A 22,539-nucleotide genomic window follows, 5' to 3' on the forward strand; every position below is an offset into this window, starting at 1 on the left:
GAGGATATTTTACATATCCTAAAATCCACCATTGTAAATGTACAATTCAGTGATGTTTTTGGTAAATTTATAGAGTTGCCCAGCGATTACACAATGCAGTTTTAGAACATTTTCATAGCCACCGCCCCCCCGCCCCACCCCCTGCCCAAATTTCCTCAAGCCTGTTAGCACTCAAACCCTGCTGCCACTTTCAGCCTCAGAAAAACCACCGATCTGCTTTCTGACTCTATGAATTTGCCTTTGCTGGACGTTTCATGTACATGGGGTCACTCATTATGTAATCTTTTGCATCTGGCTTCTTTCACTTACCATGTTTTTGAGGTTCATCCATGTTGTAATATCAGTACTCTGTACCTTTTTTCTGCTGAATAGTATACCACTGCATGCATAACCACATTTTACTTATCCATTAACAAGTTGATAGACATTTAAGTTGTTTCCACTCTAGCCATTATGAATAATGCCGCTGTTCACAGTTGCATACAAGTCTTTGTGTGGACGTATATTTTCATTTTTCTTGGATAGATTCCTAGAAGTGGAATTGCTAAGTCATATGGTAAGTTTATGTTTAACTTTTTGAGAAATGGCCAAATTGCTTTCCAAAATGGCTGCACCATTTGCATTCTCACTAGCAGTGTATGAGGGTTCCAGTTCCTCTATATCTTTTCCATCACTCGTTTCGTTATTGTCCGTCTTTTTGATTATAGCCATCTGAGTGGGTGTGAAGTGGTATCTCATTGTGGTTTTAATTTGCATATCCCTACTGACTAATGATGTTGAGCATCTTTTCATATGTTTATTGGCCATTTTTATATCTTCTTTAGTGAACTGTCTATTCAAGACTTGCCCATTTAAAAAATCAGGTTGTTTGTCTTCTTGTTGAGTTGTAATAATTCTTTATCCTTGATATGAGTTCTTTATCAAATATGTGATCTACTTGTATTTTCTCCTAGTCTATGGCTTGTCTTTTCATTTTCATAATGGTATCTTTTGAAGTGTAGGAGTTTTTAATTTTAATGAAGTCCAGTTTATCAGTTTTCTCCTTTTTGGCACATGCTTTTGGAGTTGTATCTAGGAATTCTTTTCATAACCCAGGGTTGTGAGAATTTCTTCCTGTGTTTTATTCTAGAAGCTTTATAGTTTTAGCTCTTACATCTAGGTTATATGGTCCATTTTGAATTATTTTTTTGTATGTATGGTGTGTCTAAGTTTATTTTTTTCCATATGGATATCCAGTTGTCTCAGCAGCATTTGCTGAAAAGACTTATCTTGGCACCTTTGTCAAAAGTCAATTGGCCATAAAAGTAAGGGTTTATTTCTGAACTCTCAATTCTATTCCATAGATCTATAGGTATGTCCTTATGCCAGTACCACACTTGATTACTATAGCTTTATGGTAAGTTTTGAAACGAGGTAGTATAAGTCCTTTAACTTTGTTCTTCTTTTTCAGAATTGTTTTGGCTCTTTCTGGGTCCTTTGCATTTCCATATGAAATTTTAGGATCAGCTTGTCAATTTCTACCAAAAAAAAAAAAACACCTTTGGGATTTTGATAGGGATTGTACTGACCCTATAGATCAGTTGGAGAGATTTGCCATCTGAAGTAGAGTTAATCTACTGATGCATAAATTATGTATCATTCATTCTGTTGTGGGCATTTGGTTCTTTTCTTTTTCCTTTTTTCATTATTATGAACGATGTTGCTGTGAACGCTGGTCTCGTCTGCTGGTGACCAAATAAAGTGTTTCTCTAGATGAAGGCCCATACCTAAAAGTGGAATTGCTTGGTGTAGGATGTGTGCCTTGTCTGCTTTTCCAGACAATGCCAAGTTATTTTCCGCAGTGGTTGTGCCAGCCTGCACTGTAGTAGCAGTGGGAGTGTGAGAGTCTGTGCTATTCAGTGGCCTACCAACATTTGGAATGAGCAGACTTTCTATTTTAATTTTTCCAATTTAGGAGGTAATAACATCATATTTTATTGTGGTTTTAATTTGCAATTCCCCGATTATAATAAGATTGAGCATCTTTTCACATGTTTATTGGCCATTGGGGTTTCCTTTTCTGTAAAATGCCTTTTGTTGATTCCTTTTGCTCATTTTTCCATTATGTTATTTGTACCTTTCTTACTGATTTTTAGGATTTAAAAAATATATATTGTGGGCAGTAATTGTCCTCTGATTAATTAGTCTGCTTTCCTCCTTTCCTGCCTTCCTTCTATCCATCCATCTAGTCATACTTTCTTATACTGAACGATAGATTATCTTTTAATTTATCCATTTGCTTCGGTTCAAATTTTTGGTTTTTAATTCCAACTTAATTTTAGGAACTGCTAGTTTCCTTCTAGAATATTGCTAATTGGAAACAAATGAAAAACATTCTTTTAGTATTTTTTCCACAGTGTTAATAAATTCGATAGCAAGTATTTCAGGCAGAGTAATTTATCATTTAGTTGCTCAGGAAATGTTTATAACAATGGTTCTCAACCTTGGCTGCACATTAGAATCACTTGGGAGCTTTAAGAAATCCTGATGTCCAAGCTGCACCCCAGACCAGCTTAATCAGAATCTCTGAGAGTGGGATCCAGGCACTGTTATTTTACAAAGCTCCGCAGATGATTGCGAAACTGAGAACCCTTGGTTTGTAGAATGCTCATTTCATTCAGAATGTGGTACAGATTGTGGATCTCAGGAACCCAGTGGGTCCTGGGCTTGTTTCAGTGCAGCAGTCACCTGGGGCCCTTGTTGAAAATACTGATTTTGGAGCAGGGAATCTGTTTTTTTAACACATACCCTGGGGTGCCTGATTTTTATTGGTTTAGGAAACTGCACCAAAGCTTTACAAAAAACTGTGGAATCTTCAAGGTAGTGATTTAAAAGGTAACTTCAATTTATGACACTATTATGATTTTAACTTTGGATTAAAAAAATTTTTCTGCTTCCTCTTGTCTTTATAAAACACACGTTCTGTGACACCAGCTTGGGAGACGAATCAATGCACAGGTGTTGGGAAGCGCCAGCTGTGTTTAATTTGAAATCTTCTGTTTGAATTCTCTCTCCCTCTCACCTCACCAGTGGGCAGTAACCCATCTCTGAGGGGCTCTGGGTAGGAACTCAGGAGATGTCACCTCCCTAGGAACCAAGAGCTGTGTATTGTAAACAGTCTCTAGGATTCAGAACTGTTTGTTTTTTCCAAGCCCTGAAATCTCATGGGGTAGTTGTTTAAGTTGGAGCTCTCATAAAGGGCATGTGAAAAACACAAAGCAAGGTGTCAGGAAATGGAGTTCTGTGTACATCCAAATGCCACATTTGGTGTCATTGCCATTGTTTTAACAGCTTACATTCCCCTCAGCTCCAATCCCCAAATAACATTTGGGCTATGAGAGGATGTTTTACAAATTAGACACATTGTTTACTTTTAGTTACATAATGCTAAGGAGAAACTTGATGGATGTAATAATTTAGATATTGTGTAACAAAGCCAAACTGAAAACACATGTCAGCCTACATCTTGATATGATGAACTTTCTAGCCATTCTGTGCACTTTGGAAGCGCATACATATGAAAGGACCGTTTCTAAATGTCCAAATGGTTTTTTTTTTTTAACGTGACATTTTTCCTGTCTGATAAAATATGGCAAGGTTATCTAGTTCCTTATCCAGACTTCTGAATTTGCAAAGATTTCAGGGCATTACTTCTAGTTCTTCAAAGTAGAGATAGATTTTTGTTTCTGATTATACAAGATGACTTCATCTGGGGTGTTCGGGGCCACGTTGTGTGGCTGCCATCTTCCATTATGAGGCCTGAACACTTCGATGGCCCTCTGGCGTGAGTGATGGCAGAGGGATTGAGGAATTCCCTGCCAAGCCAAAATGTTCTTGGCTTGCAGAGCACAGTTCCAGAGAAACATGTAACTCTCTGAAGCTTGTCACGTTTCCTTTTAGAAGGAAATTTAAGAGTGAGTATAAATAATAGATGCTAGTTTAAGAAACCCTGGAGGGCTTCCCTGGTGGCGCAGTGGTTGAGAATCTGCCTGCCAATGAAGGGGACACGGGTTCGAGCCCTGGTCTGGGAAGATCCCACATGCCGCGGAGCAACTGGGCCCGTAAGCCACAACTACTGAGCCTGCGTGTCTGGAGCCTGTGCTCCGCAACAAGAGAGGCCGCAATAGTGAGAGGCCTGCGCACCGCGATGAAGAGTGGCCCCCACTTGCGGCAACTAGAGAAAACCCTCGCACAGAAATGAAGACCCAACACAGCCATAAATAAATAATAAAAAATTTAAAAAAAAAAAAAAGAAAGAAACCCTGGAGATTTGCCTATGGGGTCATTTCATAGAAAAGAACCTTTAAGAATCAAGACCATTCTGAAATAAACCAGAGGAGGCAATGCTGAAAAGATGGAGTCACCAGCAGGGACGCTGGTTGACTTCTCTAGTGACCGAGTGCTGACCCTAGTTCAGACCCTCTGGATAAGATTCCTGAGTTGTGGCTTTCCTGAGGGAGGTGATGGTGCCTTTCATTAAGAGGCTCTCTTGTGAGCAGAGTTGACTCCCTTTGTCAAAAGCACGGTGGTTTTGCTTGTCATTATACCTCCAGTGACTAGCACCAGGCCTGGCACATGGTATACACTTGCACTTGTTTGTGGAAATCCTCAATTTTCCAGGCCTGGAGTGTTCCAACCCAGTCAGACGTGATAGTGACTTTTCTTTTCTCTTCTCTTTTTCTAGTGTTCAAAGCTTCTTTCGGACACAAGTGTTATTCAGTTCTACCCAAGCAAATTTGTCCTTATCACCGACATACTTGATACATTTGGTAAGTACTAGTTTTATTCATTTCAAATCTAAGAAGTACGTTTGTTTTGCCAGAAGTTGGATGGTAGAGTTGCTTTAAATTGGGTTCTGCTGTGGTTTAAATTACTAGGTAAGTCACGAGGGAGACCAAAACTCCCACCCCTACCCTTGCTCCCCTGCTCTAATGAGGGGAGCAAGGGTGTGGGTGCTGTTTTTGAAAGAATTTTAAATTGTGTGTTTCTAACCTTCTGATAGGCTAGCGAGGCGAGTGAGCGAAGCAAGGCAGGCTGGGGAGCACACGTCTTATACAGACCAGCCTCGGTCCATCGCTGGCCAGCTCATGGCATCTGGAACTCACTTTGTTCAGAACTGAACCTGGCCTCTCCTCCCAGCCCTTCCCCACCTGCGCTGGGTTTCTGTCTCAGGGGATGGCGGCACCATGTACCCCCGTGCCCACGCTGGAAATCTGAGAGTCTTCTCCCCTGTGCCCCATGTCCAGCCCATCACCAGGTTCTTCAATTCAGCCTCCTCAATCTCTCCCCAGTATGTCCATTTTTCTGTCTTCTCTGTTAAAACCTTAGTCCAAGCCACTGTTCTCTGCCCCATGGATGATGGCTGCAGCTCCTATGAGGTCTTCCTGCATCATTGTGGCCGCCCCTTGTCCCACACTCCACCCCTCAGGCCGAATGATCTTCGGGAGCCCAGCAGAGAGGTTTAGACTGAAGAGATTACCCAGGAGCCCCTTGGAGAAACAGGAGGTCTCCATGCTGCTTGGTGATGGTCAATGGCCAGAACATCATGCCATTAGCAGTTTGCTCAAACCGTGCAGCCTGTAGGCTGTATATGACGTTCAGCAGTGAGGTGCCCCACAAGAACTAGGAGACAGTCATTCTGAGAACTGAACACATCGGAGGTCGGAACAGACCTTTGCTGTCTTGCCAAGGAAGGACCAATGGGCTCCCAACCTGGCAAGCCTTGCCTGTGACCCATTGAAAGGTCAAATGTGTCAGAAAATGAAATGTCATTCAGAGAGACCCATTTATTTCTGTGCAGGAGACCGGGGACCTGAGTGTATTAGCTAGAATAAGTGATAGAAAACCTAACTCATTCATTTCCTCTTGGAAAAAGGGGGAGTATTTATCGGCTTATGTTGAAAAGGCCAGGGGTAGTTTCTGGCTTCAGGTATAGCTGGATTCAGGAACTCAAACAGTATCTTCAGGACCTTGGCTTTTCCTAGTACTTTTTCTTGGGTTGGCTTCATTCTTAAGCTCCACAAGGTGTCCTCAGCTTTTATCAGTTTTGCTGCTAGTAGTCCCAGGGCAAGGAAGGAACTCTTATCCTCGCTTTCCAACACAAGTCCTGGAATTCCATCTCATTGGCCTGGCTTGGATCACACGTCAGTCCCTGAGCCAGTTACGGGATCTGGGGGCTGAAATGTGCGGGTTATCCAGAGCTGGTTGCCCCGGAGGAGAAGGGGTGATGCTGTTGCCAGAGGAAAGGGGGATGGGAGCTAACTGGGCTGAAGGAAGAGATGTCCCGGCCAAAAGACGGGACCTTTGGGTTCAGATGATCCGGGAGGGTGGCATTGGGCACTCTGCTGGGTGCTGAGTTTGGGTCAGCAAACGAGAAACAGAAATCCCTGCCTTCGTGGGCTGTGCCAGAAAGAGAGGATTCGCAGAACAAATAAGTAAACCCGATTGTGTGTTAGACAAGGATTGGTGCTACGGGTGAAGAAAACCCAAACCGGAGCAGGATGAAGCGGGCAGCGCTTTTATTTAAGTGGGGGGGGTCGGAGGAGGCCTCGCTGGGAAGTTGGTGTGTGGGCAAGTGCTTGAAGGAGGTGAGAGATGAGCCGTACGCTGGCAACGTGGGGCCGGCTTATGACCAAGGAACAGCCAGTGCAAACACCCTGGGGTGGGAGCAGGCCTGGCAGGTCTGGAGAACTGAGAGGCCAGGGGGGCTGGAGGGGGGCGAGTGGGGTGGGGATGTGGCCAGAGAGCCTGCTGGGCCATGTAGGCCATCGGAAGGACTTGGGGCTTTGAGCCCGAGGGCATGAGGAGCCGCCCAGGGTGTTGAGCAGAGGAGACGCAAGTTCCAGTTTGGGTTTTAATGGGCTCCCTCTGGCTGCTGTGTTGAGACTAGACTGCAGGGCGAGGGTGGAACGGGGCGGGGGGCCCAGTTGGGAGGCCGATGCAGCACTTCAGGTGAAAAATGAGGGTGGCATGGCCCCGGGGAGGCGGTGGGGATGGGGGAAAGTGATCCAGGACACATGGGTGCATTAAGGCTCTCAGAACAGATATCCATCGCACACCCCTTGGGCCTTGACTTGTCCTCACACCCAGCTTGCCTTCAGGGAGCGAGGGTGTCAGTCAGCGAGGGAGGCCAGTGGCCGTGTCTGGTTCTCCTGAAAGTTCTGTTTCTCATGGTGAGTTGACACATTGGCCTTCTGGTTTCCCTCGCCAGCCTCCTGCAAGTTTCTTTGGCATGAGTCAGCATCCCTGGGTGAGACCAGCTCTGAGATGCTGACGAGCCCGCAAGCCTGGCCAGATCCAGACATTGACCTTGTGGGAATTTGGGGCGGCCATTCTGTCAGCCTCTGTGGTGGCGGCCCAGTCCCATGCCTCGGCCGGCCAGGATATGGTGTAGATGCCTGCCGTCCTTGCTGTATCCCAGAAATTAGCTAGGCTGGGAGTTGAGAATAACGGTGATAAATCCTCAGCAAATAAGGGTTTTCCTTGGGCCTGACTCTGTTCTAGGTGCTTTAGTGATCTTAAGTCATGCCGTCCTCATAACAGCTCTATGAGGTAGGGTCTGTAATTATCCCCACTTCACAGATGAGGAGCCTGAGGCACAGGGAAGTAAAGCAGCTTGTCCAAGTCCCCAGGGTAGTGAGTGGCAGAGCTGGGACTCAAATTGAGTTCTCTCTGCAGTCAGAGCACCTGCTTTATTTCTCTTGTACTTGGCTCACGGGGGAAATTCTCTCTACAAAACTACAAATGCGTGTACCTTTGACCCAGCAACTTTGCCTCTGGGAATTCATCCAGCAACCCAAGTGAGGGTCCATAGGGGACCAGTTAAACAAACGACGGCACGTCTGTATGCTGCAGTACAAGGAGGCCTCTGAGAGTGAGGGCGTGCTGCGTTCCAATGTGGAAAGATCCCCAGGGTACATTATCAGGTGAAAAACTCAAGATGCAGAACTGCTATAGAGTATGGTCCCTTTTGTTTAAGAAAGGAGGAAAAATTAGAGCGCTTGGTTGTTTTCACTTGCGTATGCCTAAAGAAACATTAGAAGGGTCCCCAAGGAGCTAATAAAAGTGGGGACCCTCAGAGGGTGGCTTGAGCAGTGAGCTGGATGGGACGAGATGGGCTGAGAGAGAAACTTCGTTGAGTACCTCCTGCAGCCTTTTGAATTTTGAATGGTGGGCATGTTTTACCTATTCAAAGCGTTCCCAGAGGTGCCCTTGTTCAGATCTGTTGTGAATAGCTTTCCTCAGGAGGGCGAGGCAGCCTGCATGTGCAGGTGCTCGAGGACACTTTGTTATGCTTTGGGGCTAATGAGCAGCTTTCACCTTTTAAAAAGGGGGCGGAACTGGCCTTGCTTGGGTGGCAACTCGGAGTGCTGAGGTCCATTGTGCATGTGTAGCTGTTAACTCTCTGCTCCACAGGAAGATGTGCTGCTGTACGGGGGCAGGTGGTCAGTGGTTGTGAATGAGGCTGACCGAGGGCGGGAGCGTCTTGCTGGGCAAGGATGCGGGACACGGCCCCAGGCGTCTGCAACTGCAGTGCTTTAGCTGGGATTTCCCTGGACGCAGTGAGCACAGAGCTGGGCTCTGGCGTCTCTCTGCCTGCATTCCTTGCCTCTCCTCCTACAGGGTTGTGTGAAGTTGAGCCTTGGTTTCTTCACTTGTGAAATGGGCATAATAGGCCTTGCCTCTGGGGATTTCTGGAGAGAATTAAATGAGAGAATGTGTAGGAAGCACATGATGTCTTTCCTCTTCTAGGAGCTGGCAGGGTCAGTGTAAACAACTTAGAGCCGTGCCTGGCACAAAGTAAGGTGCTCAGAAACTGTTAACTGTTGTCACTGTTGTTATTGATCTATTTTAGTGTCCTTGATTTATAAGAAAGTGAATCAAGAAAGAAAATCTAGGGTCAGGTATTAATTTCTCAAAATAGTTGTCCACTAACTTAACAAAGGAAAACAAATATTCACCAACCTCTTTTGGCCAAAAATGGTTTTGTGGTTAAAGGCCTTAGGGTATGAAGGTGAAATATAAAAATTGTGCTTTCGTTTTTAAAAGAAAGCTAGTTTTGGAGAGATGGCAAGCTTTTTGTGGAGGAAGTTAAAGGCATTGGGTTCTCTTAAGCCCGGTCCACGCACTCTAGGAGGTATGAGAAGTTACATGGTTGCCCAGCGTGGCTTGCTGTGCTGTGTGATGGCCAGGGTAAACTGCATGTAGTTCCAATGCCGGGGGTTCTGTGCTCATCTCAGAGGAGGCCTGTCTTGGCATCAGGTGTGGCTGCCTTGGGGAGCCCGTGCCTGCAGGTCTCTTCCTGCCAGGAGGACAAAGGCAGGTGACTTTGAGAACTGGAGCTTGGTCCCTGAGGCTTCCTGGGAACTTCTAAGTTGAATCCATGGTTTGGGGTAGTGATTCTCATCCTCGGCTGCATACCTGGGGAGCTTTAAAAACACTTCTGATGGTCAAGCTGCGCCCCAGATCATTTACATTAGCATCTCTGAGAACAGACGCAGGCATCAGCATATTTTCAAGTGCCCCAGGTGCTCTGAGTGTTCAGCCAAGGTTGAGAACCCCTGGGTTAGAGGGAGGAGGGAGGCTTTTGGCAGTTGTTAGAGATTCCCACACCTAAGGCAAGTTTTAGCTCAGAGACCCACAGTGCCTGCCTGAATCAATGGTTCTCACACTTGAGTGTGTATAAGAATTTCCCATTAAGGTTATTCAAAATTCATATTCCTAGTCTTCACCCCCCAGAATATTCGTTTTCACTGGCTCTGAGGTGGGCCCCAGGAATGGATATTTTTAACAAGTGTCTTTCGGTGATGGTAATGTAAGTAGTCCGCACTGGGAGAGGCATCTAGGGCTCTTCTCAGCTCGGCTGGCTTCCTGCATGTTAACCTAGCATTCTGTCATTTCTTGATGATGTCATTTGATCTCATGTTCTTTGACCAGAAATGATCCTATAACTCTCCTGTCTTTTTCCGCGTATGGACAAGGGGTGTGGTTCTTTGTAGCCCTGAATGGTGGGGTTGTGTGGGGGAAAATGGGCATGGGAAAATACTTTCAACATCAAAGGTGATTTGGGAAGGTCCAGAAAATGAATAGAACTGTAACTTTTATCCTTTGAATATTGATAGCATTTTCCAAAATAACATTTGTACAGAATACATAAAACTTTTTGTGCTAGGCTGGCCTGTAGACCAGGTCCAGACTGCACACTTGTATTTGTAAGTAAAGTTTTATTGGAAACAGCCACATCCATTTGTTTACCTACTGACTATGGCTACTTTTGAGCTACAGTAGCAGAGTTGAGTAGTTGCAATGGTGATCTCTGACCCACACAACCTAAAATATGTTCATCTATCCATCCAACAAAGATGAAGCACCCACTATATGTCAGGCACTGATCTAGGTACTGGGAATGTCAGTGAACAAAACAGGTACAAATCTCTGCCCTTGTAGAACTTGTATACCTAGATGAATCTCAAATTCCAGTGCTTCTAGGTACCAGGCAGATTACGTAAGTGCGTGAAGCAGGCTGTTGATGAGAGACAGTAGGGAGCAGTGGAGACTGTGGCAAACTGGGTAGTTTTCAGGGGGCAGCTACTAATCTATTCAAGCTCATTTTTATCCTATAGGGATGTGGGTCATTTTTGGCACATAGTATGTGAAGAAGCAGGAAATCTGGGGGGTTTTTCTTCCAGTTTAATTGAGATATAATTGATATACAGCACTGTATAAGTTTAAGAAGTACAGCATAATGATTTGACTTACGTACAGCATGAACTGATTACCACAGTAAGTTCAGTGAAAATCCATCCTTTCATATAGATGCAAAATTAAAGAAATAGAAAAAAAATTTTTTTCCTTATGATGAGAACTCTTAGGATTGACTCTCTTAACTTTCATATATAGCATACAGCAGTGTTAATTATATGTATCATGTTGTACATTACATCCCTAGCACTTATTTATCTTATAACTGGAAGTTAGTACCTTTTCACTGCCTTCATCCAATTCCCCCTCCCCCCCACCTTTGATAACCACAAATCTAATCTCTTTTTCTATGAGTTTGTTTCTTTTTGAAGTATAATTGACCTATGTTAGTTCCTGTTACACAACACAGTGATTTGATATTTCTGTACATTTCAAAATGATCACCATAATAAGTCTAGTTACTATTTGTCATTATACAAAGATCATACATAGTTATTGACTATATTCCCCACACCATATATTTCATACCCATGACTCATTTATCTCTCTCACCTATTTCTCTCCTTCCCCTCCCCACTGGCAACCACCTGTTTTTTCTCGGTATCTATGACTCTCTGTTTTGTTATGTTTGTTCTTTTTTGTTTGTTTGTTTTTTAGATTCCACATACAAGTGAAATCATACAGTATTTGTCTTTCTCTGTCTGACTTATTTTGCTTAGCATGAGTGAAGGATCACTTTTCTGCCTAGAGCAGAAAGTCCCCTCTTTTAATTAAAAATCTAAAATTAAAAAAGTATCACGGCTAAAAATTTGTCCCACTAGGTGGCAGCATACTATCACAAGTAGAAGCTCATACGGGCGATGCCACCGTCTCTGTCCCTAATTAGCAAACATTAATTTATTGTTTGCTCCTGAAGGGCACAATGCTGACACCATATATCCTTTTCTCCCCAGGAAAGCTGGTATACGAGCGCATCTTTTCCATGTGTATGGATAACCGCAGCGTCTTACCAGGTAATGTCTTAGCTTTTCCACGGGTTTCATGCTGCCCTCAAGTCAGGATTAGAAGGTTTATATCAAGTCAGGATTTTTTGAGACCTGAAATAAAGGTTTTGTTTGTTTGTTTGTTTTGGTGTGTTAAAAGTTAAAGAAACGCCTTTACGGATTTCTGATCATCTCAGTCTTCAAAAAACATTAGCTTTTCCAACAGCCCAGCTAGGAATTTGGGCAAGTAATTTGAATCTGCAAGAATGAAGACGTATTACAATTAGATTCAGCTGAACTTTTATACCAACTTCAAGTTCTCTGCTGCTGGACATTTAAATATTTTTCCTGTATGTTTTTCCTAAGAAGCAAATTACTTGGGACTTCCCTGGTGGTCCAGTGGTTAAGACTTCGCCTTCCAAGGCAGGGGGTGCAGGTTCATTCCCTGGTCGGGGAGCTAAGATCCCACATGCCTCGTGGCCAAAAAAACAAAACATAAAACAGAAGCAAATTACTTTATGAAACCAACTTTATATTAAGGAGCGATGTCAAATAAATCAATAATAACAGATGCTTTGAATCTACATTCTATGCCCAAGTGATGTTTGCATTAAATTTATTGCCACTCAATTTTAAACTCTCAGGAGGTTATGACGGGACAACTAGATTACAAATTTCTTTTGTCACATAAATGATGATGATGGGGCCAGCAGCACGGAACTCCCAGCAGCAGCGTCCTTTCCCTCTCATTCCTCCTTTCAAGTTCCTAGCACTGCTGAGAGGAAGGCGCGCTCATCTGTACAAGTTAGAACAAGCTCACTCCACCTTCATCCCACCTCCTTCTGCTTCTAGCAGCGGCACTTCCCTGGAGGATGAAGAGGTGGCATGTGACAGTACCCGTAATTTGACCTCTTTTCTTTTTGTCTGTTTATCTGTCTTGCCTTTCTGTCTCTTCCTTTCCCCCTTCCTTCCTTCCTTCCTTCCTTTCTTTCTCTCTCTTTTGCTCTCTTTCACTGTGTCTCTTTTTCCTCTCCTTTTCTCTCTTTCTTTCCTTTTTTTCCTTTCTTACCTTCCTTCCGTCTATCTATATTATAGATATTCCATCTATCTGTATTATCTATCTATATTAATATATCTATATATTGTTAAAAACTATTTAATATGTACATTTCTCAGAGAGAAAGACAGACAGAACTCTACAGACCTTTAGGGTTAGAAAAGCTCTTAGGAATCACCTTGTCTCATTGAAGGCGGGCAAACCCAGTGGGGAAGAGTCAGGGACTTGCCCACAGCCCTGCCGCCTGCTAGCGAGAGCCTGGTTCTTAGTGCTGGGCCTGCGCCATCCAGTCTGGTGGCCACTGGTCACGTGGGGCTCTTGAGCACCAGAGATGTGGCCAGTCCAAACTGAGATGTGCTGTGAGTATAAAAAAAAAAATACCCTGGATTTCAGAGACGTTTTTTTTTTCTTTTGGCCGCACTGCGTGGCATGCGGGATCTTAGTTCCCCGACCAGGGATCAAACCCATGCCCCCTACAGTGGAAGCGCGGAGTCTTAACCACTGGACCGCCAGGGAAGTCCCTCAGAGACTTAATACAAATAAGAGACCATGAAGTATCTCACTAATTTTTAAGTTGATTACATGTTGAACTGATATTTTAGATGAATTGGATTAAATGAAGTATATTGTTAAAATTTCACCTGTTTTGTTTTAGCTTTTTGAATGCAGCTCACATGATATTTCCACTGGACAGTGCTGCTCTAGACCCTCCCCTCCACCACATCACACCTGTGATTTTTTTTTTAATAGTAATCTTTAATTAATTTATTTATTTTAATATTTTTTTTTGGCTGTGTTGGGTCTTCGTTTCTGTGCGAGGGCTTCCTCTAGTTGTGGCAAGCGGGGGCCACTCCTCATCGCGGTGCGCGGGCCTCTCACTATCGTGGCCTCTCTTGTTGCGGAGCACAGGCTCCAGACGCGCAGGCTCAGTAGTTGTGGCTCACGGGCCTAGTTGCTCCGCGGCATGTGGGATCTTCCCAGACCAGGGCTCGAACCCGTGTCCCCTGCAGTGGCAGGCAGATTCTCAACCACTGCGCCACCAGGGAAGCCCCCCTGCGATGTTTTTTAACAGCTCCTCCCACATTCTAGGCTTCTCAAGACTTGGAGGCAGGGACCAGCCTGATGGAAAGGCCTTCTCTGTCAACTTAAGGAGTTGGGAAACCCGGGTGCATTTATTTTACACTAGCCAACTTTTCTTCCATATGCTATACCAGCAGCAGTAAATTCTTAGCCTGCAGGCAGAAATAAACCCAGATTGGTGTTTTCTTTGGCTATAACAGTATTTTTTTAAATGCTTCTTCATATAGGTTCTACTTCTTCCTATTGTTGTATACCTAACTGCTTAAAAATATTTATATTACCTGACTGGCCCCTAAGGGCATTTGTGTTTACACCTACGGCAGTAGTTTTCCTTCCTCTCAGTTTTCACGAACTATACAAACAACATTTTAGGGCTAGTTAAGGAAGAATTACTAATAACTTTCTCCCTACCTAAACTATAAAAATTCAAAATAAAAGGCTACTTTCATGTTCACTTTTAGTTCTTATCTAAATATACTAATTAGCACGTTTATCACTAAATTCTTCCCTCCCAAAATACCTTTTTTTTTTTTTTTAACCTTGAATCAGGCTTTTGCTTTCTTGAAAATAATTTCATTTTCCCCCCTTTCAGTTAAAATCTTCATCTGCATGTGTTTTCTGCTTCCCAGAACCTGCAAGGGAGAGGGGCAAACTTTTCTCAAAAACATCAGTAACGTTGGGGATGACTCTTAACAGTAATTATGAAGAAAGCTTTTGAAACCTACTCTGCAGAATTCTGCCTAAAGAAATTATGTGGAGAGAGAAGTCCGGTGTCGTGTGTACTCAGTCTTTCCATTTGTATCAAGTTCAGATTGTGAACTTAGTATTTGAGCCCTTTACCTTCAGGAGTTTTAACTAAGGCATAGCTCTTACGAGCTCAGAAAGATACCAGTGTCCTTTGGGTTCACAGAAAGTACATGCTACTAGTTGTGGTAGTTTTTCCCCAGCATTTCTTAATCTAGCATATGAGTGAAGAGGCAATGTACTCTAAGTGATAAAACAATTTTATTTCCATGTTGGGAGAAATAACTTGGGTTTATTGTGTTGTGGTTCTCCTCATCAACTGGGGGCATTCCTATCTTCAGTTTTTCTCCATGGCTGATGTAAGCTGCATCTAGATAAGCAATGTCCTTAACTGGCCTTTCAGGCACATATTAAGATGACGTGGCACCCCTATAAGCCTTGTTATGTAAAGAGACCTCTCACTGCCAGGGTAGAGACTTGGCAAATGAAAGAGAACTAGGGTCACTGGTGTCCTCCCTCCTAAAATATCCACAGAAGTTAGGGTTGAAAAAAGAAGCACCATAAAAGAAAAATAAGTGGGAACTAGAGGAAGATATCTTTGCTCTTTTTCACCTCAAAGCCTCTTCTTAATTAATTTCCAAGTTCTGAATTCGTTCTCCATGTAGCAGCTCAAGCACTGAAGTATAAGTCATGTCATGTCATGTCATGCCATTCCTCTGCTCAACTCTTCAGGGAGTTTCCGTCATACTTAGAAAAACTCTCAGACTCCTCACCAAGGCTGCAACCCCGCATGACCTGGTTTGTGATGCCTGCTTCCCCCCTTCTTCCTCTCACCACTTTGGCTCGCTTTCCTGTTCTTTGACCACACCAGAGGTCATACCTACCACAGGGCCTTTGCACTTGCTGTTTCTTCCTCCTGGAATACATTTCCTCCACATCTAAGCATGGCTAGCTCCTTTTTATAATTCAGTGCTCAGCTCAAATGCTGCGTCTGCAGGAGCCTTCTCTGACTGGCACCCTGTCTGATGAATCCCCCCCGCCAGATTAACTCAGGTCACTCTCTATTCCATACCTAGTTTTATATCTTTCATAGTGTTGACTGCTATTGGATGTTATCTTGTTTGCATGCTTATTCTTTTCTGTGTTTATTATGTCTCTTCCCCCACTGGAATGTAAGCTTCATGAGGGCAGAGTCTCTCTTATGTGCTGTTATCTGCCTGGAGCCTAGAATACCACTTTTAGTTGGTTCCTAAGACATTTGTATTGAGCAAATGAAGTAATGTAATACTGAGTTTTCTGTAACATTTTTTTTCTTACAGTTTTATTTATTTACTTTTTTCTGTAATATTTTAAAGTCCTGCATAACATAATCCTTTTCCTGAATTATCCCTTGAGCTGGAAGGAAAGCCTAAAGCCTTTATATTGCATATGCAGATTATTGTATAGCTTCCAGTCAATGTGTACATGCAGGGCAACTTGCCTTTGGTGTGATGTCCAGCTCTCTCTGGCAGCCCGAATCCCTCTCATCCCACCCTTTGCTGCACTCTGTTCCCTCAACTGGAAAGCAAGAGTTTTTCTTAGATGACCTCAGAGACTTATTTTTGCTTTTGGGTCTCAAGTCACATGATTTGGTCATATGAAGGGAAATTAACCCCACCTCTCCCTTTTCCAAAAGGCAAGATTGACAAACGAATTTAAGAATAACCCTTATCTTTTCCTGTCTGGATCTCTTGGAACTTGAAAAAAAGTTACTTTTAAGTGCACGGGTTCAGTCCAGGAAAGGGAAAATGGTAATTTCCCTTCCCTTTGAAAATGGCAAGTGAAAAATTCTCGAATGAACGAAGCATGCCAGAACGTCCAAAAATAGACAAATACTTGAAATTGCAATTCCAAAATATCTGCAGTTGTGATTAGTGACTGTTCTCTGCTCGTGAAATATCTAGAGTTTTATCTTTTTGCTGATTCCATAGACATTTTGATCACCTTAGTGGTGTGCCACCAAGTAGCAGAAAGTAGAATCAGGGATGAAAAATGACCCACTGAACAACAAGATGAGACCAACAAGCTAATGTTCATCTGTTATGTTTTATAGTAATTAATTTCTCCTGTTTTGACTGAATCCTGAAAGTGTAAAGCACACCCAGTGGTGGGATCGGGGTCCAATTTGTGTGGAAATCATTTAGAAGAAATAATTTTCATGTGAGAGTTCAACAATGGTCTTCTTGGTGTTGATGAGTTTTTTGTTGTTTGTTTTTGTTTTCATTTTTCCGTACTCTTTTTCATTACTTACTAAGATGTATGTCATGACTGGGCTTGGTTGTCAGTGCCAGAAAACTCAAAATCACAATAAGGAAGATCAGGGCTAGTTGGGCAGCCAGCCCGTGGTGCCAGCAATCCTGACTTCTGTCTTGCTCTTGTGGTTCAAGATGGTTATGGAGGTCACAGCCATCGTATCTGCATTCTAGCCGGCAGGAAGGAAGAAGGAATGAAGATCAAGCCCTTTCCCTTACAGCTAATTCCCAGACGTTGCACTTTTGTTTATATCCTGGGACCAGAACTTGGTCACATGGCCACACTGAGCTGCAAGGATGGCCGTATGCCCAGCAGAAAATGAGAGTTCTATTAAAGAGGAAGAGAGTAGATAATAGGGGAAAGTGGCAGTTTTGCCACAAGGTGACTCAAGTCTTAGTGCCATATTGAGCTGGCAGCCTAACTCTGGCTGGTTTCTCGCCTCAGGGTCTTGATCTACCTTTCAAGTCTGGTCCATGTGATATTTAGAGCACAAACACTGATCGATCACATTTAATATTACAGTTGCAGGTTCCTCAAGCATCTGGGATTCTCAACAGTATCACCACAGTTACTGGTGGTACACCACGAACCTCTGGATTAAATTAGAGGCAGTGGCTAAGAAGATAGGCTGCGGAGCCAGACTGCCTGAGTTGAATTCTAACTCTTACGTCTGTTTTTTTCTTTTTTTTTTCCATTCATGTCTTTTATTAACCAGTACACAATTACTTGTCTTCTGGTTTGTTGAAACAATAGGTCAGACAACATTTGCCACAATAATGTCTGTCAAAGTGGCTGGCCATAAAAACTCCAGCACCACATTCATCTGAAGGGCACTCCCGACGAAAGCGACTGATTTTTGCCATTCTCCTCCACCTTATAGTATTTCAGGACAGCCAGCTTAACCTTCTTTCTCTTATGCTTGTCCTTCCTGGGAGTGGTGTAAGACTTCTTCTTCCTTTTCTTAGCACCACCATGAAGTCTCAACACAAGATGAAGACTGGACTCCTTTTGAGTGTTTTGGTCAGACAAAGTACGTCCATCTTCCAGTTGCTTGCCAGCAAAGATCAGTCTTTGCTGGTCAGGAGGAATTCCTTCCTTATCCTGGCCTTTACATTTTCTGTTGTATCCGAGGGTTCGACCTCGAGAGTGATGGTCTTCCCCGTCAGGGTCTTCACGAAAATCTGCATATTGGCGGCAGTGCCACCGCAGATGGCGGGTCCAAAAGGAACTCTTACATCGGTTTCCTGTGTGCCCTGGGCAAGTCCCTAAACTTCTCTGTGCCTTGCCCTCTGTGTCTATGAAAGAGGACAATAAAAGTATATAACTTGGAGGGTTCTTGTGGGGATTAGGTGAGCTGATGTCTATAAAGCACTCTGAACAGCGCCTGGCACTTAGAAAGCCTTTGTGTGTCAGCTAACATTGTCACCAATTGTTTCCTAATAATAATGATATTTGGAAGGAAAAACATAGAAGGACTGGGTGCCCCACCCCTTCTTCTGCTCCACTGTAACTTTTTTTTGTCCTAGGACTCACAGCAGCTATAACAGATCCCAAGAATTAGGGGGCTGATAGATATTATTTTTGTTTTACAGATCACTTCTCTCCAGAGAATGTAAATGACACAGCCAAAGAAACATGCTTAAATTGGTTTTTCAAGATTGCTTCCATCAGGGAACTCATTCCGAGATTGTATCCTTTTTTTCTGTCTGATGGTTTTAGAGATAGGCTGCAAGAGTTGCGCTGCTAATAGAAGCCATGTAATGGGCTGCCCTGAAATTCCTGTTGAAAATGCAGTTCTGTTACGGTTGCTGGCCTGGAAGTACAGGGCCAGCCACATTGTCCACGAAGTCCTTGGACTCTGGCTCTCCCCAGTTTTCTGTTTTTTTACTTTGACTATAGTGCCATGTACCAGGCTTTTGTTTCCCTGAGGAACATTCCCACATTAATTTTCTCAATTAAAATGCTTCATCTTTTTGTGTTTTCTCTGGTTTCAAGAACTTGAAAGGAACAGGGTTAAGCTTCTCTGCACAAACACCAGTGTTGAAGGACAGAGAATTCAACTTATACACAAATGGAATCTTAGTTCTCTAAGTTGCATCCTTTTCCCCATAAAGCCTCGATTGGAAATGCTCAAAACCCAGTTTAAATTTCAGCATGCAACCATAAATCAGCGTACAACATTTTCCAGATTTTATTTTAAATAAATATAAAACCTTGAAAACCAAATATAGAAACCACAAACCACTCACTAATTTAATTCTCTGGATTGTTGAGAGTCACTGTGGCCCCCTCTCCTGAAGACACACCTAGTTCTCTGCATGAATAGTTTTCCCCATAGGGAACAGACCATCTGGAAAATGTCTTCCTTAACAGAATGTTTTTGTAGCTATGTGGAAGCATCCATCCTGAAGTGTAACAAGTTCCTCTCCAAAACGTAAGGCTCTTCTTAAAGTCCGGGACCATACATTTCCAAAAAATTTCTCTCTCATATGTACCTGTGCACACACATGCACACACATGCTAATGACGATATAATAGTAGCTGTCATTCTTTGAGTACTTAGTGTGTAGCAGATCTGGTGTTAAGCACCTTCCATCCATTTTCTCGTTTAATCCAAATGAAAACTTAATAGAGACAGCTTTTTAATTTCCATTTTACAGAGAAGAAAACTCAAGCTGGGAGAGGTTGGTTGACTAACTCATGGAAGTTCAGCTCAACTGTATTTGAATCCTAGCTCTGCTATTACTAGCTGTGTGGTCTTGAGAAAGTTACTTAGCATCTCTGACCTCCAGTCTCCTCTGTGAACAAGGCCCTAAGATGGGGTCTGTGAGGGTCCGGTGAGCTGGACACACCACACTGGAAGCGACACCTGTGGGCCCTCACTCATTGCCTTTGCTGCTGCTGTCCAAGATGATGTCAGAGGGAAAAGCCTTTGCCCCTAAGCCCTTTGCTACTCTTGGTCACCTCGGACATTGTACTGAGAGTAGTTTTGCAGAGCCGGGAGAAACCAGCTCTGCTTTCTGCAGAGCTGCTGAAATACTGAGTGGTGTTGGATACCGTCTAGATAATCAACTCCTCAAAGCCATGGGCTGACTCACGGCGCTCTGAGGAATAGTTGGGTTGGACTTAGAATGTGTACCAAATGTGTTTGACTGGGATCTGGGGATGCCTGGGGGAGTGTGGGGGGATAACATGGTGCTGAAGAAAGAGTTATTTTGCCTCACCAGTTGGGGGAGAATAATGCCCAAGGCAGATGGAAGCCCCACGTGGCAGGAGGAATAAATAAGTCACAGCTCACACTGAGGGCGATGCTGATGTTAGCCTGAGGTGCTAGGTGTCAGGTGCTAGGAAGGGGCGGGGCACAGGGCAGCAAATCAGTACCGAAGGAATATAGATACGACGAAAATATCAAGAAGGTCAAGGAGGGACCTGTGAATGGAAAATAACTGGGGGACAAAAATCGTTAAATTAGTAAAATAAATGTGACCTCAAGCAGGAAAATGTGAAGGTTAGACTCCAGCACTGAGCGAATGGTAGAGATAAAAGAAACCATTCAAAGAATGAATCGTGGCAAGAGAGAAAGACTCTTGTTACATGGCCTTAGAAGACTCAAACTTTGACCTTGGTTTCGTTCTGAAGCTTGATTTTCCCCCCTGCATTTAGGAAGTCTAGCTTTATTTTTATTAAAAAAAAAATGAAAGAACAGAGAGTTCTCCCGCGGGGTGTAATGCTGCCGTCTTTTTGTCTCTAACAGGGGGATTTCAGAGTGTCTGCCCCGGCTGACTTGCATGGTCCGAGGGATCGGGGACCCTCTGGTGTCGGTGTACGCCAGGGCTTACCTGTGCAGGGTAAGCTGCGTCCCGGCACTCGCGCCTGTGACCGTGTCCTGTCCCCTCTAATGTTCACGCTTCTCCCTCCCCGCCACCTCACCAGTCACTGGAAGAAGGACTTTATGAGCTGCTAATTTTAGAGCACAGCTTGTTCACAGAAAGCAGAGCTGTAGGATTCCTTTTAAAAATTAATTTCGAAGTAGACCCACTTACCAGTAACTCTAATTAGGGGGTGTTTAAGGTCATCTTCTTACAAATGAACTAAGTTTCAGAACTAATTGTTTCTCCCTTCTCGCTGGGAAGGAGGCTCCCACAGCCTTTCGGCTGATAGGTTGCTTTTCATTGACTCGAAACATGCTTTCCCTTTGTCTTTGAATTCGATTGTTTTATTAGTTTTTTGGTCTCCGTATTAAAGAGTTGGATCGGAGGGCGAGTTGGTGAGGGCTGTCTGGGAGGGAGAGGCGCTCCTGGTGACGGCGGGCATCAGGGTCTGTGTCGCCTGGCCTTGGAGGGCTGCTGTGCTGGTGAGGATTGTAAATCACTCAGCCTTTGTCTCCTTTAAAGCACCGTGAAGCTCCTACTTAAAACTAGTAAGTTTTTCATTTATGAAAAATGCACCCTGTGGAGAGTTTACAGTCGTTTTTCTTCAACTCGCATGGGGCCTTTGCCTCTGTCAGCTTTCCGTGGGAGTCCCCCTTGCTAGTTCCATTGGCATTGTTCACCTTTAGAGAGGGGTCATTGCCCCGTTCTGTAGGGTCCTGATGAACCCCAGACTTCCTTGAGGACAAAGCTGCAGTTAGAGACCTCCCTCTCCCCTGCTAGGGATCATCAATACCAAGAAATCAGAAGGCGAGGACCGTAGCCTTTGATCTGCTTCTTTTATGTGACGTCTAACAAATGACAGAAGCCCTGTGGTCTCCAGTGTCACAAAGAAATCAAAGTCATTGCCCTCAGAGTGAGTAGCAGACATCCTTAGGAAGGATACTTTTTCTAGGTCCACTCCCTGATAAGGGAGAAAAGAAAAAAAGGAAGAAAGAAAAAGCTTTCCATTTAAGGGCACTTGCTCCCTCGTAGTAACCGAGGCCAAAGTATTTATGCATTGCCATCTGCTTGAAACTTGGCGTGGATTTTTCATACAGGAATATCAGATATGTTTCCTAGAGCTTCAGCTTTGGAATATCGGGAGCTTGAACGCTCCAGCCGTGTCAGCGTTTGCTGAGGGCCTATTGTTTGCAAAATGCTGCTGGATCCTGTGGTGGGATGTAAGGATACTATCACTTGTGTATTTGTGCTCTGCTGCCTTTCCCCTTGTAGGACACATCACATTCTTTGAACTCACCTTGACGTCAGTAATAGTAGAATAATAGAGATCTAGAATCTCGGTGTGTCTTATGACACACAGTTATTAAACAGAAATCAGAAAGTGGGTGGAAATACTCATTCCTTACAAACCTGTTCCAGTTTTAAAGTTTGAAGTAAGGTACACAACCTAGTGGAAGATGGTATTTGTTGCATATAACGTGCCTTTGCATGACAGATGCAACTTTAAAACTCAGTGGCAATGAGGAGAGATTACAGACCCACCCTAGGAAAGCTGGTGGTGAGATGCGCTGTATCCAAAATCATTTGTGTCAATTCAGGCAGAGCACTGATTCCCCTGCTTGGGTAGTTACTGAAAATCTTTTGATATAAAAAGAAGGAGACAGTGTGCATTAGTAAGGATTCTTTCAATTGCAAGTGGCAAAACCCCAATTCATAGAAGCAAAAGGGGGGAAATTGTTGGCCTTTGCGTCTGAAGAGCCTGGGGTAGTGC

General features: G+C 43.7%; 1 protein-coding gene and 1 pseudogene across 3 annotated transcripts in view; one reads left to right on the plus strand and one right to left on the minus strand.

Annotated features, from left to right (window-relative positions):
- Positions 1–22,539, plus strand: part of VPS35L (VPS35 endosomal protein sorting factor like) — a 119,027-nt gene that overhangs the window by 22,037 nt on the left and 74,451 nt on the right. For all 3 annotated transcript variants that reach the window (XM_068525177.1, XM_068525176.1, XM_068525178.1), the window contains exons 8-12: positions 4,724–4,808; positions 11,694–11,753; positions 18,489–18,585; positions 19,283–19,330; positions 20,651–20,744. In XM_068525177.1, coding sequence (XP_068381278.1) covers positions 4,724–4,808; positions 11,694–11,753; positions 18,489–18,585; positions 19,283–19,330; positions 20,651–20,744 — 384 coding nt within the window. The remainder of the gene's footprint in view (positions 1–4,723; positions 4,809–11,693; positions 11,754–18,488; positions 18,586–19,282; positions 19,331–20,650; positions 20,745–22,539) is intronic.
- Positions 17,597–18,104, minus strand: LOC137749785 (ubiquitin-ribosomal protein eS31 fusion protein-like; annotated as a pseudogene).

The sequence above is a fragment of the Eschrichtius robustus genome, chromosome 16 (assembly GCF_028021215.1).
Source record: "Eschrichtius robustus isolate mEscRob2 chromosome 16, mEscRob2.pri, whole genome shotgun sequence".
NCBI lineage: Eukaryota > Metazoa > Chordata > Mammalia > Artiodactyla > Eschrichtiidae > Eschrichtius > Eschrichtius robustus.